At 37.1% G+C, this 13,178-nt stretch overlaps 2 protein-coding genes across 2 annotated transcripts in view; one reads left to right on the top strand and one right to left on the bottom strand.

The window, feature by feature from the left end:
* Positions 1-4,776, top strand: part of APBB2 (amyloid beta precursor protein binding family B member 2) — a 200,015-nt gene extending 195,239 nt beyond the window's left edge. The window contains exon 14 of the mRNA XM_052641716.1: positions 1,892-4,776. Coding sequence (XP_052497676.1) covers positions 1,892-2,059 — 168 coding nt within the window. The 3' untranslated portion in view covers positions 2,060-4,776. The remainder of the gene's footprint in view (positions 1-1,891) is intronic.
* Positions 4,777-8,227: 3,451 nt separating this feature from the next.
* The window catches only part of NSUN7 (NOP2/Sun RNA methyltransferase family member 7), a 47,120-nt gene continuing 42,169 nt past the window's right edge, over positions 8,228-13,178 (bottom strand). The window contains exons 11-12 of the mRNA XM_052641717.1: positions 9,381-9,504; positions 8,228-8,857 (exon numbers count right to left, since the gene is read on the bottom strand). Coding sequence (XP_052497677.1) covers positions 8,228-8,857; positions 9,381-9,504 — 754 coding nt within the window. The remainder of the gene's footprint in view (positions 8,858-9,380; positions 9,505-13,178) is intronic.

Genomic DNA, 13,178 nt, shown 5'->3' with positions numbered 1-13,178 from the left:
GCGCTCTGTGTGGTGCACTTGTTATGTGGCTTCGTCCCCACCACAGTCCTTTGTCAGAGAACAGTCTCCCCTTATGTACTGTGGGGCCAGGATTCTGTCTCAGATCCACCTGCATATAAAGAACCAGGGCCCAGTGGAGGGGGACGGGGCAGTGGAGGAGTTGAGATGGACCTCCTGACTGGATATAGGGAGCTGAGATGGGATGAAGGGACTGTGTGGAGAAAACAGAAAATGGGAGAGTGCAGCCAAGCAAAAATGGATGGTAACTGTTTTGTGTGTGTGTGAAATTATAAACGAATCGTAACAGATGATTTTAGTCATAAAATGAATGGCTTTTAGCCTTAATTATACATTTTCAATGCTGATGACAAATAATTAGCTTTATCACTGGTTATAGTTTGTTCTGATTCCAAGACTCATTGTCTCTTCTCTAGAAATAATTTCTGCTCATTTACTATTTTAATTGTATGAGGGCCACCAGCTAAAGTGACTCAACCAATCTAGTGTAAGACATTAGGGATAAACCTTTCTTTATACTCTGTATCCAGCATTTCTAACTTGGTGTCTTTCCTGTTGATTCAAATCTGCATAGTTCCCCATCTGAAATATCTATGTGTGAATGCGTGCAATCTGAAATGTCTCTGGCATTAACACATTCTGAATTTACTTAATTGTTAGGCACGTTTTGCAGCTGAGTGGTAGAGGCCCAGTTGAAAATATTTTGATGAGAGGGAGAGGGGTGCTCTTAATGAAATTCATCAGGCATAATTTTGACTCACACTGGATGTAACATAACTAACACTAGAAACTCCCCATCCGGTGTCCCATGTTGCCATACCTGCCGTTTATAAAACTGTGCTTTGGAAGTGTGTACTTCTGGTTGTGATGCAAACCTAGAAACATACTTTACACACAGGAGACATGATAAATTGTTTTTCATGTGACTGGGTTGAAAGGGGCTAATTTTGTAGCCTGTGGGCGATGACGGAGTATTGTGACAAGAGTCTCGCTGTAGGGAAGTTCATGCTTCTCAGAGAGAAACATCAACCTGTTTCACAGTTGTTCTGAGGAGCCTATTAATATTTAAGTAGATTTTTAAGAGTCATCTTAAAGTGCCTGGACTTTAAAGTGCTGGGATTAGAGGGAAAAATTGATGCATTTTAACCTTCTAATCTAATTTTGAAGAACTAGTTATCTTTTCATTGATTCAAAAACAGGTGGATTGTGTCTTTATATTTCTGAAGGATAGACCCTGTACTTTGCTACCAGTGCTAATGTATTTTTAAAAATTAATCTAGTAAGATTAATGTATCCTAAAATCCTTAATACATATCTTTTTTTAAGTTAAAGCAGGAAACAGGAATGAGAACAAACGTTTATGAATGCCTTCTGTTTTGCTAGGCCTCTTTTAGGCATTCTGCAAGTATTTCTTCATTGTAATGCTGTCTTTTAAGGTCCCCATTCTTCACCCATTTAACAAATGAAGAAAAGGAGGCTCAGAGAGATTTAATAACTTGCCTGGGACCATACAGTTCACGCATGGTAGCACCAGATTCAAACCCTGCCCTTTCTACCACTCTGCTTCTCAATCAGCTACGAGCACCCCACTTCATTACCTGCCTGGGGAAACAGTTCATAGTCTCCCAATCCTTTTTCTTTTTCATCAGCTCATTCTTTGACTAGGAGGTGTATTAATCACAGCCTATCAATACAGAGAACTTAAAAGAGAATTTAAAACATTCTACATTAAGGAAAAAACTAATAAATTCTTGGATTCATGTTTAGGAGCTAGGTTGTGAACCTCTGGGAGTAAATATACTGACAAATTAAAATCACATTAAACAGGAAGGAATGATACCATTAACAACCATGAAACTCTTTCTGTTTTCAGTTACGATACCAGAAGTGCTTGGTAGCCAGGCCACCTTCACAGAAAGTTCGACCGCCTCCCCCGCCAGCAGACTCTGTGACCAGAAGAGTCACAACCAATGTAAAACGAGGGGTCTTATCCCTCATTGACACTTTGAAACAGAAACGCCCTGTCACAGAAACGCCATAGCTGCATATGTGAAAGGACTCTGTACTATTCACTGAAGGTTGAATAGCTACACTAAAGAAGAGGCGCTGATCTCTGGCCTTCCATTCAGTTGCTGATGCTTTGTCTTCAGAGAATTTATCCTTAACCAAACAGTGTTAGACAAGCATGTTCTCTCGTCTTGCCACCATCGTGTGATATGAAAAGAAGCATGACTAATTTTTTTTGCTGTTGGTAAGTTACATCATGAGCAGTGGAAGGTCCTTTTCTTATTGTAAATATCGTAAACATTGCATAATTTCACACACACACACACACACACACACACACACACACACACACACACACACACACACACGGGGAAGAACGTGGCCACATCCCTCCCAGTGAAGATGCTGACTCCTTGGAGTGAATGACACCTGAGTTAGTTTCACTGTCTTCTTGACTGGATCTGTCACAAGCAACTTTTAAGTCCTACAGCACTTTGCTCTGTTTTCAGCATTGGATTAGACACTGCATACTGGATACCACTGACTTGCTATAAAAATTGGATGACGAATTTTTGTTTTAGTTTTTCATAAAATTGAACCTTTGGTTGACAAGACTGGCTGTTGGCATCAGAATAGAAACCAACTGGCAGCTTTCCTTGACGAGCTTCTTGACACATGGACACCATTTCATGTCTACAGCTGTTTGTGGGATATTGGGGGAAAAAAGTGAAACTTCACAATTGAAAAACTAAATTTCAGAAATTAAAATCAAACAAAAATAGCCTTTCTGTTTAGGTGGTTTTCAAACTGATTAAGAAAAAGAGATTTGCAAAATCAGGATGCATTTTGGGTGGGACATTATTTCAAACTTCTGCCTTATATTGTACAATGCAGCTACAGAATTATAGTTCACTATGGCCATTCTCTACGTAAACATTAAAACGAAATATTCCTCGTAAGCCTTTCATCCTTAATTTGATAATTAGCCAATATGCAATTTGGAGTTGAGGAAATGCCATTTTCTATTTCAGATCTCCACCACCATGTCATGTTGTAGTCCCCATTCTAGGTAAACGTTCTGCTAGGATTCTACATCTAGCTCAGTCTTACCCTAATGCTTTTTGCCCAGAAAGCTGTCTGTCCATCATGTATTGTCCATGGCAACAAACTGCATTAAATTGAACCTTTCTGCGTTTATGTGTTCAATATTAAAATTTGTTGAAATTTAGATATATTTTTAAATTTATATTTTTTCCATTTATCATCAAGATTTAAGAATTTCTTATCAGAGCAAAATATACATAGGAACAATGTACTATTTAACAGGTTTCCCAAAAATAGCACTTTCCTCCTTCTTTATCAATAGACAAGAGACTTAGCTGTAAAGATACACAGGTTTAGACTCTTGTTGATACTGTTTAAAAGAAGTTGCTAAGAAGCTCAATCTAAACATGTTTTGTTTACTTTTCAGTGATAAAATTATCATTTTATAGCATCATCCAGTTATAAAAGCAATGCTTTATGTTTATCTATTGCTATGTACTTGTCAGAATGGCTTCCACATTTTTATCATCACATTTTGAGCCTTATGAGGTAGAGAAGGTAATAATTTGAGAAATTTAAAAAATATGAATGAAAGGGGCTCAACCACCTAGCCTAAGACCTCAGGAAAGTGAGTGAGAAAGCCAGGACTAGAACTCATCATGCATCTCAGCTCCCAGTTATTAAAGTTACGCTGCTTCCATGCAAGTCAGGGGGTCTTTTCAAACTTACTCTGAACATATCCAATTATTGTCAAGCAGTCTTAAGATTCCCTGTATAAGCAGGGAAGTATGGCCAAATTACTTGTGCAGTAGAATTAAGTATGAAACCAGTGCCCTCTCTCAGTCCAGGACTGTCTTCCTGCATCGTGCCTCAGATGTGTTGTAAAGACAGGATTCTATGTGCAGCACAACCTGTTCAACCCACAGACTATCCAGAGATGGTGTTACATGTGGTAGAAATACTCCTAATTCATGATACTTAGCCACCAGAGAACACGATGGAATGAGCAGGTGGCCCCCTGCCTCTGTTCCCTCTCAGAACTCTGGAGTTGTTTGCTCGCACCCTAGAGCTATGGCAAAAAAGATGTCACTCTCACCAGCCCAGATACTATTCTGTGGAAGTTATCAATAACATCCTAAGAAATTACTTCATTAAAGAAATCCTTACTGTGCCCTTCAGGATTCAATCATGATGATTTTTCATCTTGACCTCCACAGTGAAACATTTTAGTGTGATAAACTTCAAAATTCTTAACTAGTGAGCCACTTTTATATTGGAAATCTCTACCAGAACCGCATTCATTTTTAAGGCATACGTTTGTTTTCAGGATCAAGAATACTGAGCTAGCTTTAAATAGCAAACTGATTTATATATGCAATTATAGGATGCATTAAGATGAATGATAGCCTTTACATACTGAAAACTTTACTGCAGATATTTTGTTTTAAAGATAGCTTTGCATAGTAAATGCAATTACTTTTGTAAAACTAATTATGTTAAGCCGTATGTTCAGACACTTTCTGCCATGGCCAAAAAGTATGTATGAAAGTGTGTGTGTATTTTCTGTGAAAGGATGCCAGTGTTTTACCTGATATTGTAGTGACACTTCAGTTATCTATGCATTCTTTGTATCTGTGATTCTGTAAACAGGCAGCCATGTTCACTATGCCTTGTATGTCTTCTCATTTTTTTAATTAACCTGTTAAATACAGCTTAAAATATTTTTATTTTATTTATTCTATTTTTACTGAAATATACTGCATTATTGTGTTTAATGTATTATTATCTTCTTTACTGGATATTATCTCTCAATGTATCCAGGTCTCAGTAATCTCAGTGAACTATACATTGCCTCAAAGGTGGTTTTGTAATGATTTGTAGTCACGTTTTTATTGGAATATGTAGAAGAAACGGCAAAATACCTACAAGTTTCTTTTTATTTTTTAAAAGCAGCTAGATAGACGCATACTTGCCACCTCATATGTGTGCTCCTTGGCCACATCAAGGGCAACAGCCAACATGCCTATGGCTAAACATTTTACTTTGCAAACTTAAAGCACTGCTTGGTGCTTCGTTTTTATATCCTTCACAACACGTGTGAACTCATCTAGAGACACATACATGTCCTCATTCCCTTTGTTTCCACCTGAATATATGATCAACCATAGCTAATTGGGACCACTGTTTATTGTTTATGTCTGTCTTACTGCATGAAGCAACATTAGACCCATTCTCATTAAAATAAGGTCTTGGTGATAAACTGTTGGCACTGCTACTTTTTAAAAAATGCCACTTTTATGATTTTATGATGAACATTTATACACGTCTACACAAGGTCATTTACTACAAGCCCTAAGTCTTTCTTCCTTTTCTTACATGACACACTCACTTCATAAGCATTGCAACACAAATTAAAGATTTCATTAACAATGTGAAAAACATTTCCCTAACTGATATTAGCACAGCTTAACTAGTAAAAGCATTAGCTCTCTAGTTTGCCAGACTTACTCCACCCAATACACAGCTAACATGTGTTACATAGCCTGTAAATGAAGTTTAATTTATTTCAGCTTCAGAGAAAAGATACTACACACATTTATCAGTGAGAGCACTCCCTGCCATCCAGAGCAGCTTGTTTATCCCAAAAGAACATTTGGTTTTGCTTTTGGCCCCTTCTGCTGTTGACCACTTTTACACATTTAAATGTAATATGTTGTGAGAATAAACTTAGCTGTGTAAAATGTTTGGCTCATTTATCTGACATCAGTTATACATATCCAGGCATAGCGATAAAAATCTCCACGCCAGTCATTTTATTTTCAAATTATTCTTAAAACCATTTTAGTAATGTAAGATTTTGCTTTGATTAGCTGTTGTGTATTTCTACCTGGGAAGAACTAGAAAGTAACTTTAAATTTTGAGTAGCTCATCACACTGTCCTTATTTGTTGCTCAGGAAGGACATCTGGCATTTTGGACGTAGAGGCCTGTTTAGTCACCAACCTGATGCTCGTGTATGCACTCTTTCTCGTATTAAGAGAGTCCATTTTTACTTTAAGACCGTGATGTCAAAGAATGAAAGAGTTGTACAGGCACTAAATCCAAAAGGAAAAGTAACTGGAAAAACAGTATTTGAATCTGGTTTAACTGTTAGGCATATGGAAGAAGATAAATGGAATTTAAAGTGTATAGCCTTTTTTTTGTTGTTGTTCATCTTGTATTTCCTTTTTTTATCAAAGGTAGTTACTCTTTAAAGAGCAAAATTTCAATTGGTTTCACGTATTATACAGAGGTAAATAATTACAGGTTAAAAATCTGAATTTGCTATTGGGATTTCTAAATACCAGTAATTTCATTATTTTACTTTTTGCAGCATTTTTCTCTTAAGCTGAAGAAAGAAAAATGTGAGTGTAATCAGTATTTTTCACTAGAATTCTAGCATATTGTTTTTATCCAAAGTATTTTTCCCTTTTTACTCTACCAAAATATTTAAACAATTGATCATGTCCTTCTTAGAAGATTCTCAAAGAAGAAAACCACAGACTTAATGAAGGAATTGTTTAATACAGAATCTCCATATACTTATAAAGAGAAAAATAATTTATAACAAGATTCATGTTATGAGATACTGAAGTTAAGTGGCTAAAGTTGTGACATGACATGAACTATACACTGCTATAGAGATGAGAAAAATATCCTGAACAACTCCATAATAGGGTGAGTTTTCTTCTTATAACTTATCACAGAAAGTAAAAATCTTGGACCTGCTACTTCTGGACGGTGGAGTGCTCGTCAGCCTGGGGCAGAGGGGTGAGGGCAGGAAAGGGATAAAAGATTCCCGGGATAGTTCAGCTGCACTTGGCCTCCAGTTTTTGATTTTTGAAATTAGTAAAATAAGCTGAGCATTTAAAACATTTCCATAGTTTTTAAATCATAGTTAACATGAAAATTCTTTGGGGATTTAAAAAATATGTCCGGTTCAAGTATAAAAAGTCATGTTTCACTGACATGCATTAATGATGATAAGTGTAAATCTTCAGCTAAAGAAATTTATTACTACTAAATGTAATCCACCATCTTTATCCTCACTTCAAGTGAGGAAATTAGAGCTGAAATGAATACTAGAGCTGAAACAGACCTAAATATTCATCTTGAAGAAGATAATATTCTCCTAAAATTGTGACATCTGAATTGAAATTTAAGAATTTATATAGCACTATGCAACACAACTGGATTCTGCAAATAGAACTTTAAATTCAAACTTTATAAATGTGTCTGTGAACATGTTCTTAAACAGCAGGATTTATAGTTGTAACTTACTTGATTTAATATCAATTTCTGTTGCCATGATGAAAAAAAAGTCAATAGAACCAGAAGTAATAACTATAACCAATTCTTGGAAGGCAATTGATAATACAGTCAAGATGAACTGACTTTTAATATAATTAAAATAGTGCTACAATATATTTTAATTGAGCATCAGAAATGATTTACCAGGGCTTCACTACTTTGTGCCATTTGAAATAACTGTTTTCACCTGATCTTTGAATAGGCCCAGAAATTTGTATACATTTCTTGAACAATAGGTGTGTCACTTACATTCAACATTTTGACGTTGTCCTCAGAATTACTACTTAGAAATTTGCTTATAGTCTTTTTTGTTTGTTTTTTTAACAACAGTATTTGGCCTAAATAGTCAGAAGGGAGAGCTTATGTTCACTGTGCTTAGGATCCTGGAAGCTCTTCCAGTGAGAAAGTTTTCACTCTGAATGGACATATGAACTAAAACATTGGACCTTTCTGTTTTTCCTATTTCTACTCAACCTCAATCACATTACAAAAGATCAACCTTGATAGTGATTGGAATGTTAAAACTACAGCTGACTTGGTACTGAAGAGTGATCTAAGGTCTGTGCAAGAGCATCTTTTCCACACTTATGCTTGCTAATAAAGGCCTCAAAAATTAATTTTGAAAACAAGTCTGTTACAAGGCACACACTGTTTCCCTTGTGGAAAAATTGTTGCAGCTTTAAAACCAGTGTTGTAAGTCCAGACTGGAAGTTATCAAGAGTGAAAACAGTACTAACAGCTGTCTAACCTGCAGACTCTGGGGAAAAAAAATCTACTGACCCTGTAGAAAAAATGCAAGACACTCACAGCTATGGTCGAGGATGCCTGGATAGAGAGGAAGGTAAGTTTTCTTTAGATTTTTCCCCTCTTCTGGGTATTGATGGTGTGGAAAGATAGCCAGGCAAGACAGTCTTGGGCCCAACCCAACGATAGTAAAAATGTGGAGCTGGTATGTGAGGTCTGATCCCTTGGGGACCGGGAAACGGCAACATGACTGGAGGCAAAGCAATCTCTATGGGTTTCAGTGCAATCATTCTGTCTTCTGGCCGAGGTCTCACAAAGTTTGTTGGCCGTTCATATGGTCTGGCAGATGTGTTCTTCATAATTGTAGGCACTAAAGGATTGGTGGTGGACTTGCTGGGTTTTCTTCCCTGTGAGGAAGAACCCACTTGATTTGTATTTTTCCGTGGAAGAGATGTTTTTGTTGTTAATGTCTCCGACTGATTAGCATTCGCATTAGTTTCTCGACTCAGGAACTCAGCAATTTTCATTTGGATGCCGCTGTTATCAGCAATGGAAGATTTTGGCAATGACATTTTTTGTTTCTTCTTCTTCTTCTCCCGTTTTGAAGATTTACCCAACTCAATCCCCTCCAGTAGACCCTTTGCTGCTGCACGGGCCAAAACATCTTTCACAGACACTGTCTCAGATGGGTCCCGCTATAATTAAAGAAGCAGTTAGTAAATGTGGGAGTTAACTGTTACCATGTATATCACAAATACTTATCAGTGTTTCAGTAAAGATAAAAGAGTATCATTATTATACTAAAAGAAACAGTTTTTAGGCTTCAGTCCCTACTATATCCCATAAGCTTCAGGAAATTACTTTCATTGTACTCAGACCTCCCCATTTGTGAACCTGATAGAATGAAAGAAAGGGGAAAAAAAAAAAAAAAACAGAATTACAGAGCTTATTTCTTATCTGTGAGCTAAAATGAACTAGATGTTGACAAGTGCTTAGAGAGGTGGGTGTAGAGAGTAAGCAAGGAAAGAACACTCAGGAGAAGCATAAATAAAAATAAGGATTTTGGCCACACAGTAATAATTCTTTTTCATGACCTTTAGGTATTTATGAAATAAGCATAACATTATGAAATGTTCATGAAAGTTCCTAGGTTCCTTGTATGAAGCTTTGCTGTTTCTTAATCCCTAAGTATGAAATGGATTGGGATTTTATCCTTACCTCCCTTGTTAGAACAGAAAGAAAACAACCATTGGTAATTTCAGATGGTTCCATTCTAAAAAATTTGTCAGCAGACAAATGTATTTCCTTTAAGGAGCACAGTGGAAGGACAGGGGGACTAAGCCTGCAATAGATAACAGCAAATAATTAATAGTTAGAATGTTTTATTTGCCAATCAGGGGAGACAGTAAATTGCAACAAAGCATGCATGCATGCACCAACTGTTTAAACAAAAATTCCAAATAAAATGTCAAGGGGAGCAATCAAAATGGCAGAGTACAGCATGATATGAGCCAACCTCCTCTCACAACTATGCAAAAAATATATATATATATGGAACGATTCTCACAGAATATCTACTGAACACTGGCAGAAGACCTCAGACGTCTGAAAGGGCAATAAAATATCTACATAGCCAAGGAGGACAGAAGCAAAAAGAGGGAGAAAAGGATCAAAACAGAACCTGTGCCCCTGGGAGGGAACTATACAAGAGGAAAGGTTCCAGCACACTGTGAAGTCCCTTCACCAGTAAGGAGATCCACTGGGACAGAGAGGGCACTTCCTCAGAGGAGAGCACAGAACCTGTCTGCAGCAGGCAGAATAGAGAGAGACCTGTACAGATGGTCAGTGCCTCAGCTGTGCACTCCCCAGCCTGAGACACACATCTACTGGTGCAAGTAGCGACTGGGAACTGAAGCTCGGGCTTCAGAGGGCCAGTCTGGGGAAAGCACCAGGGTTGACTGTGCAGAAACAGCCTGAAGGGGCTGGATTCTGGTGCAACTGCAGCCAACTGTGTATGCAGAGAAAACCTGAACCCACCATACTGGTGATACATGCCATTGTTGAGGGCATGTGAAGGGAGGGGCGGAACCTGTCATAGCAGCCTCTTTCCCTGCACACACACTCCAAGACAATAGGACACAGGCTACATGCGTTCCAGGAGCAGGCACCAATCACTGCATGTGAGCACCAGGAACTGGCATGAGCCATTGACAGTATCACAAGTTCCAGGGGCACGAGCAAGCTCCCTCTGAGAGCTCTGGGACTGGGCACTAGGTGTTACTCAGAGAGAATGCCAGCAACTGCATCTGCACACACGCCATCAATCAATGGGATAATGGATAGCACACACTGAGGAAAGAGGCAGCAGGCACTCATACTGAAAACAACCCTCACACAAAAAATACTAAACCCACACAAGCTACACAGGGCTGTTCCCACATATAAACAGCCCTCTAAGTCCACAGAAGATAATTCCTAAAAGGAAAAAATATGCAACCTAGAATACTATACCCAGCAAGATTATCCTTTAGAACAGAAGAGATAAAGAATTTCTCAGACAAGCAAAAACTAAAAGAATACAGTAATACTAAACCTATCCTAAGTAATGTTGAAAGGTTTTCTAAATAGAACAGGAGCAAGAATTTGTAAAAAAGAAAAAAAAGAGAAAACCATAACTGGACAGTAAGTCACATAAGCCAGCAAAAAGATAAACATGAAGATGTAAAAGAATCAAAACACATTAAAATCATAAAATGTTGGGGAGGAGAGTAAGAAAATGTAGATTTTTTTTTTAGAACGTGTTTGAGCCTGTATTACTATCAGTCTAAAGCAAGTTGATAAAGGGTAAACATCCTTGAAAAACAGAATAACCACAAGTCAAAAACATACAACAGATTTACAAAAGCCAAAAGAAGAGAACACAAACATGAAATCATCAAATCACAAAAAGAAAAAAGGAAAAAGTAACAAGAAATACAGAATCAACTGGAAAACAAGGTTTAAAATGGTAATAAACATATATCAATAATTACCTTCAATGTCAATGGCCTAATTGCTCCAAACAAAAGACAGAGTGGTAGACAGGATATTTTTAAAAAGTCTACAATATGCTGCCTTCAAGAGCCCCACTTTAGGACAGACAACACACAGATTCAAAATGAGGGGGATGGAAAAAGATTTAATGCAAACAGAAATGACAAGTGGGGGTTGCAATAACCAAATAAGACAAAATAAACTTGAAAACAAAGGCCAAAAAGAGATATATAATAATAAAAGAATCAATATAAGAAGAGGTTTTTACACTCATCAACATACATGTACCTAATATTATAATTGTTCAGTTGCTAAGTTGCATCCAACTCTTTTGTGACCCCCATGGACTGTAGCCCGCCATGCTCCTCTGTCCATGAGGCTTCCAAGGCAAGAATACTGGAGTGGGTTGCCATTTCCTTCCCCAAGGGCTCTTCCCGACCCAAGGATTAAACCCACAACAAATGCTAACAGACATAAAAGGAGAAGTTGATGAGAATACATCCCATTCACAGCAATGGACATATCTTCTGGACAGAAAATCAATAAGGTAACAGATCCTAAATGATAAAAGAACAGTTAAGAATGCACAGCCAACATTTTCTAGGGATGATCACATACTGGGGCACAAAACAAGTCTCAGTGAATTTAAGAGTATAGAAATTCTCTCAAGCATCTTTTCTGACCATATTGTCATGAAGCTAGAGACCGATCACAGAAAAAGAAATGAAAAAAAAAAATGACCACATGGAGACAAAATATGTTATCTTAATAATCAGTGGGTGAATGATGAAATCAAAGAGGAAATTTTAAAATACCTTGAGACAAATGACAACGAAATCACAACAAAATTTATGGGATGCAGCAAAAGCAGTTCTTAGAGGGAAGTTCATAGTGATAAAAGCCTCCCTCAAGAAACAAGAAACATCTAAAACAACTTAACCTACTACCTAAGAGAATTAGAAAAAGAAGAACAAACAAAACCTAACATCAGCAGAAGGAAGGAAATAATAAAAATCACAATGGAAGTAAATACAGATGGCGATTCCTTAAAAAACTAAAAATAGAGCTACCATATAATCCAGCAATTCCACGCCTGGGTATATATCTTGAAAAAGATGAAAACTCTAATTCAAAAGGATACATGTACCCCAATGTCCATAACATCACTATTTACAATAGACAAGACATGGATACAACCCAAGTGCCCATCAACAGATAATTGGCTTAAGAAGATATGATGCTATATACATATATAATGGAATATTAGCCATAAAAAGAATGAAATATTTCCATTTGCAGCAACATGGGTAGACCTACTAGAGAATATTATACTTAGTGAAGTCAGACAGCGAAAGGCAAATACTATATAACTTAAATGTAGAACCTAAAAATAATACAAATGAATCTATATACAAAATAGAAAGACTCACAGACATAGAAAACAAACTTATGGTTACCAATGGGAAAAGGGAGAGGAGGAAGGGGCAAATCAGGAATATGAGATTAACGGTTCTAAACTATAATACATGAAAATAGATAAGCAACAGGATTTACTGTATAGTAAGTACAGGGAGCTGTATTCAATATCTTGTAACAATGGAAATACATATATAAATACATAATAAATATAATGGAAAATGATCTGAAAATATATATTCAATTATATATACACATGTGAGCTTTCCAGGTGATCACATGGTAAAGAATCCGCCTGCAATGCAGGAGACCCAGATTCAATCCCTGGGTCTAGAAGACTCCCTTAGAGAAGAAAATGGCAACCCACTCCAGTATTCTTGCCTGGAGAATTCCATGCACAGAGGAGCCTGGCGGGCTACAGTCCATGGGGTTGCAAAGAGTCAGACAGGACTGAGTGACTAAGCATGCATAGATATACATAAATATATTTCAGTTATATATAACTGAATGATGTTATGATATACCTGAAATTAATATAATATTGTAAATCAACTATACTTCAACTTA

The sequence above is a fragment of the Budorcas taxicolor genome, chromosome 6 (assembly GCF_023091745.1).
Source record: "Budorcas taxicolor isolate Tak-1 chromosome 6, Takin1.1, whole genome shotgun sequence".
Taxonomy (NCBI): domain Eukaryota; kingdom Metazoa; phylum Chordata; class Mammalia; order Artiodactyla; family Bovidae; genus Budorcas; species Budorcas taxicolor.
Note: the sequence above shows the minus strand (reverse complement) of the source record. Positions and strands in the feature narration are given on the sequence as shown.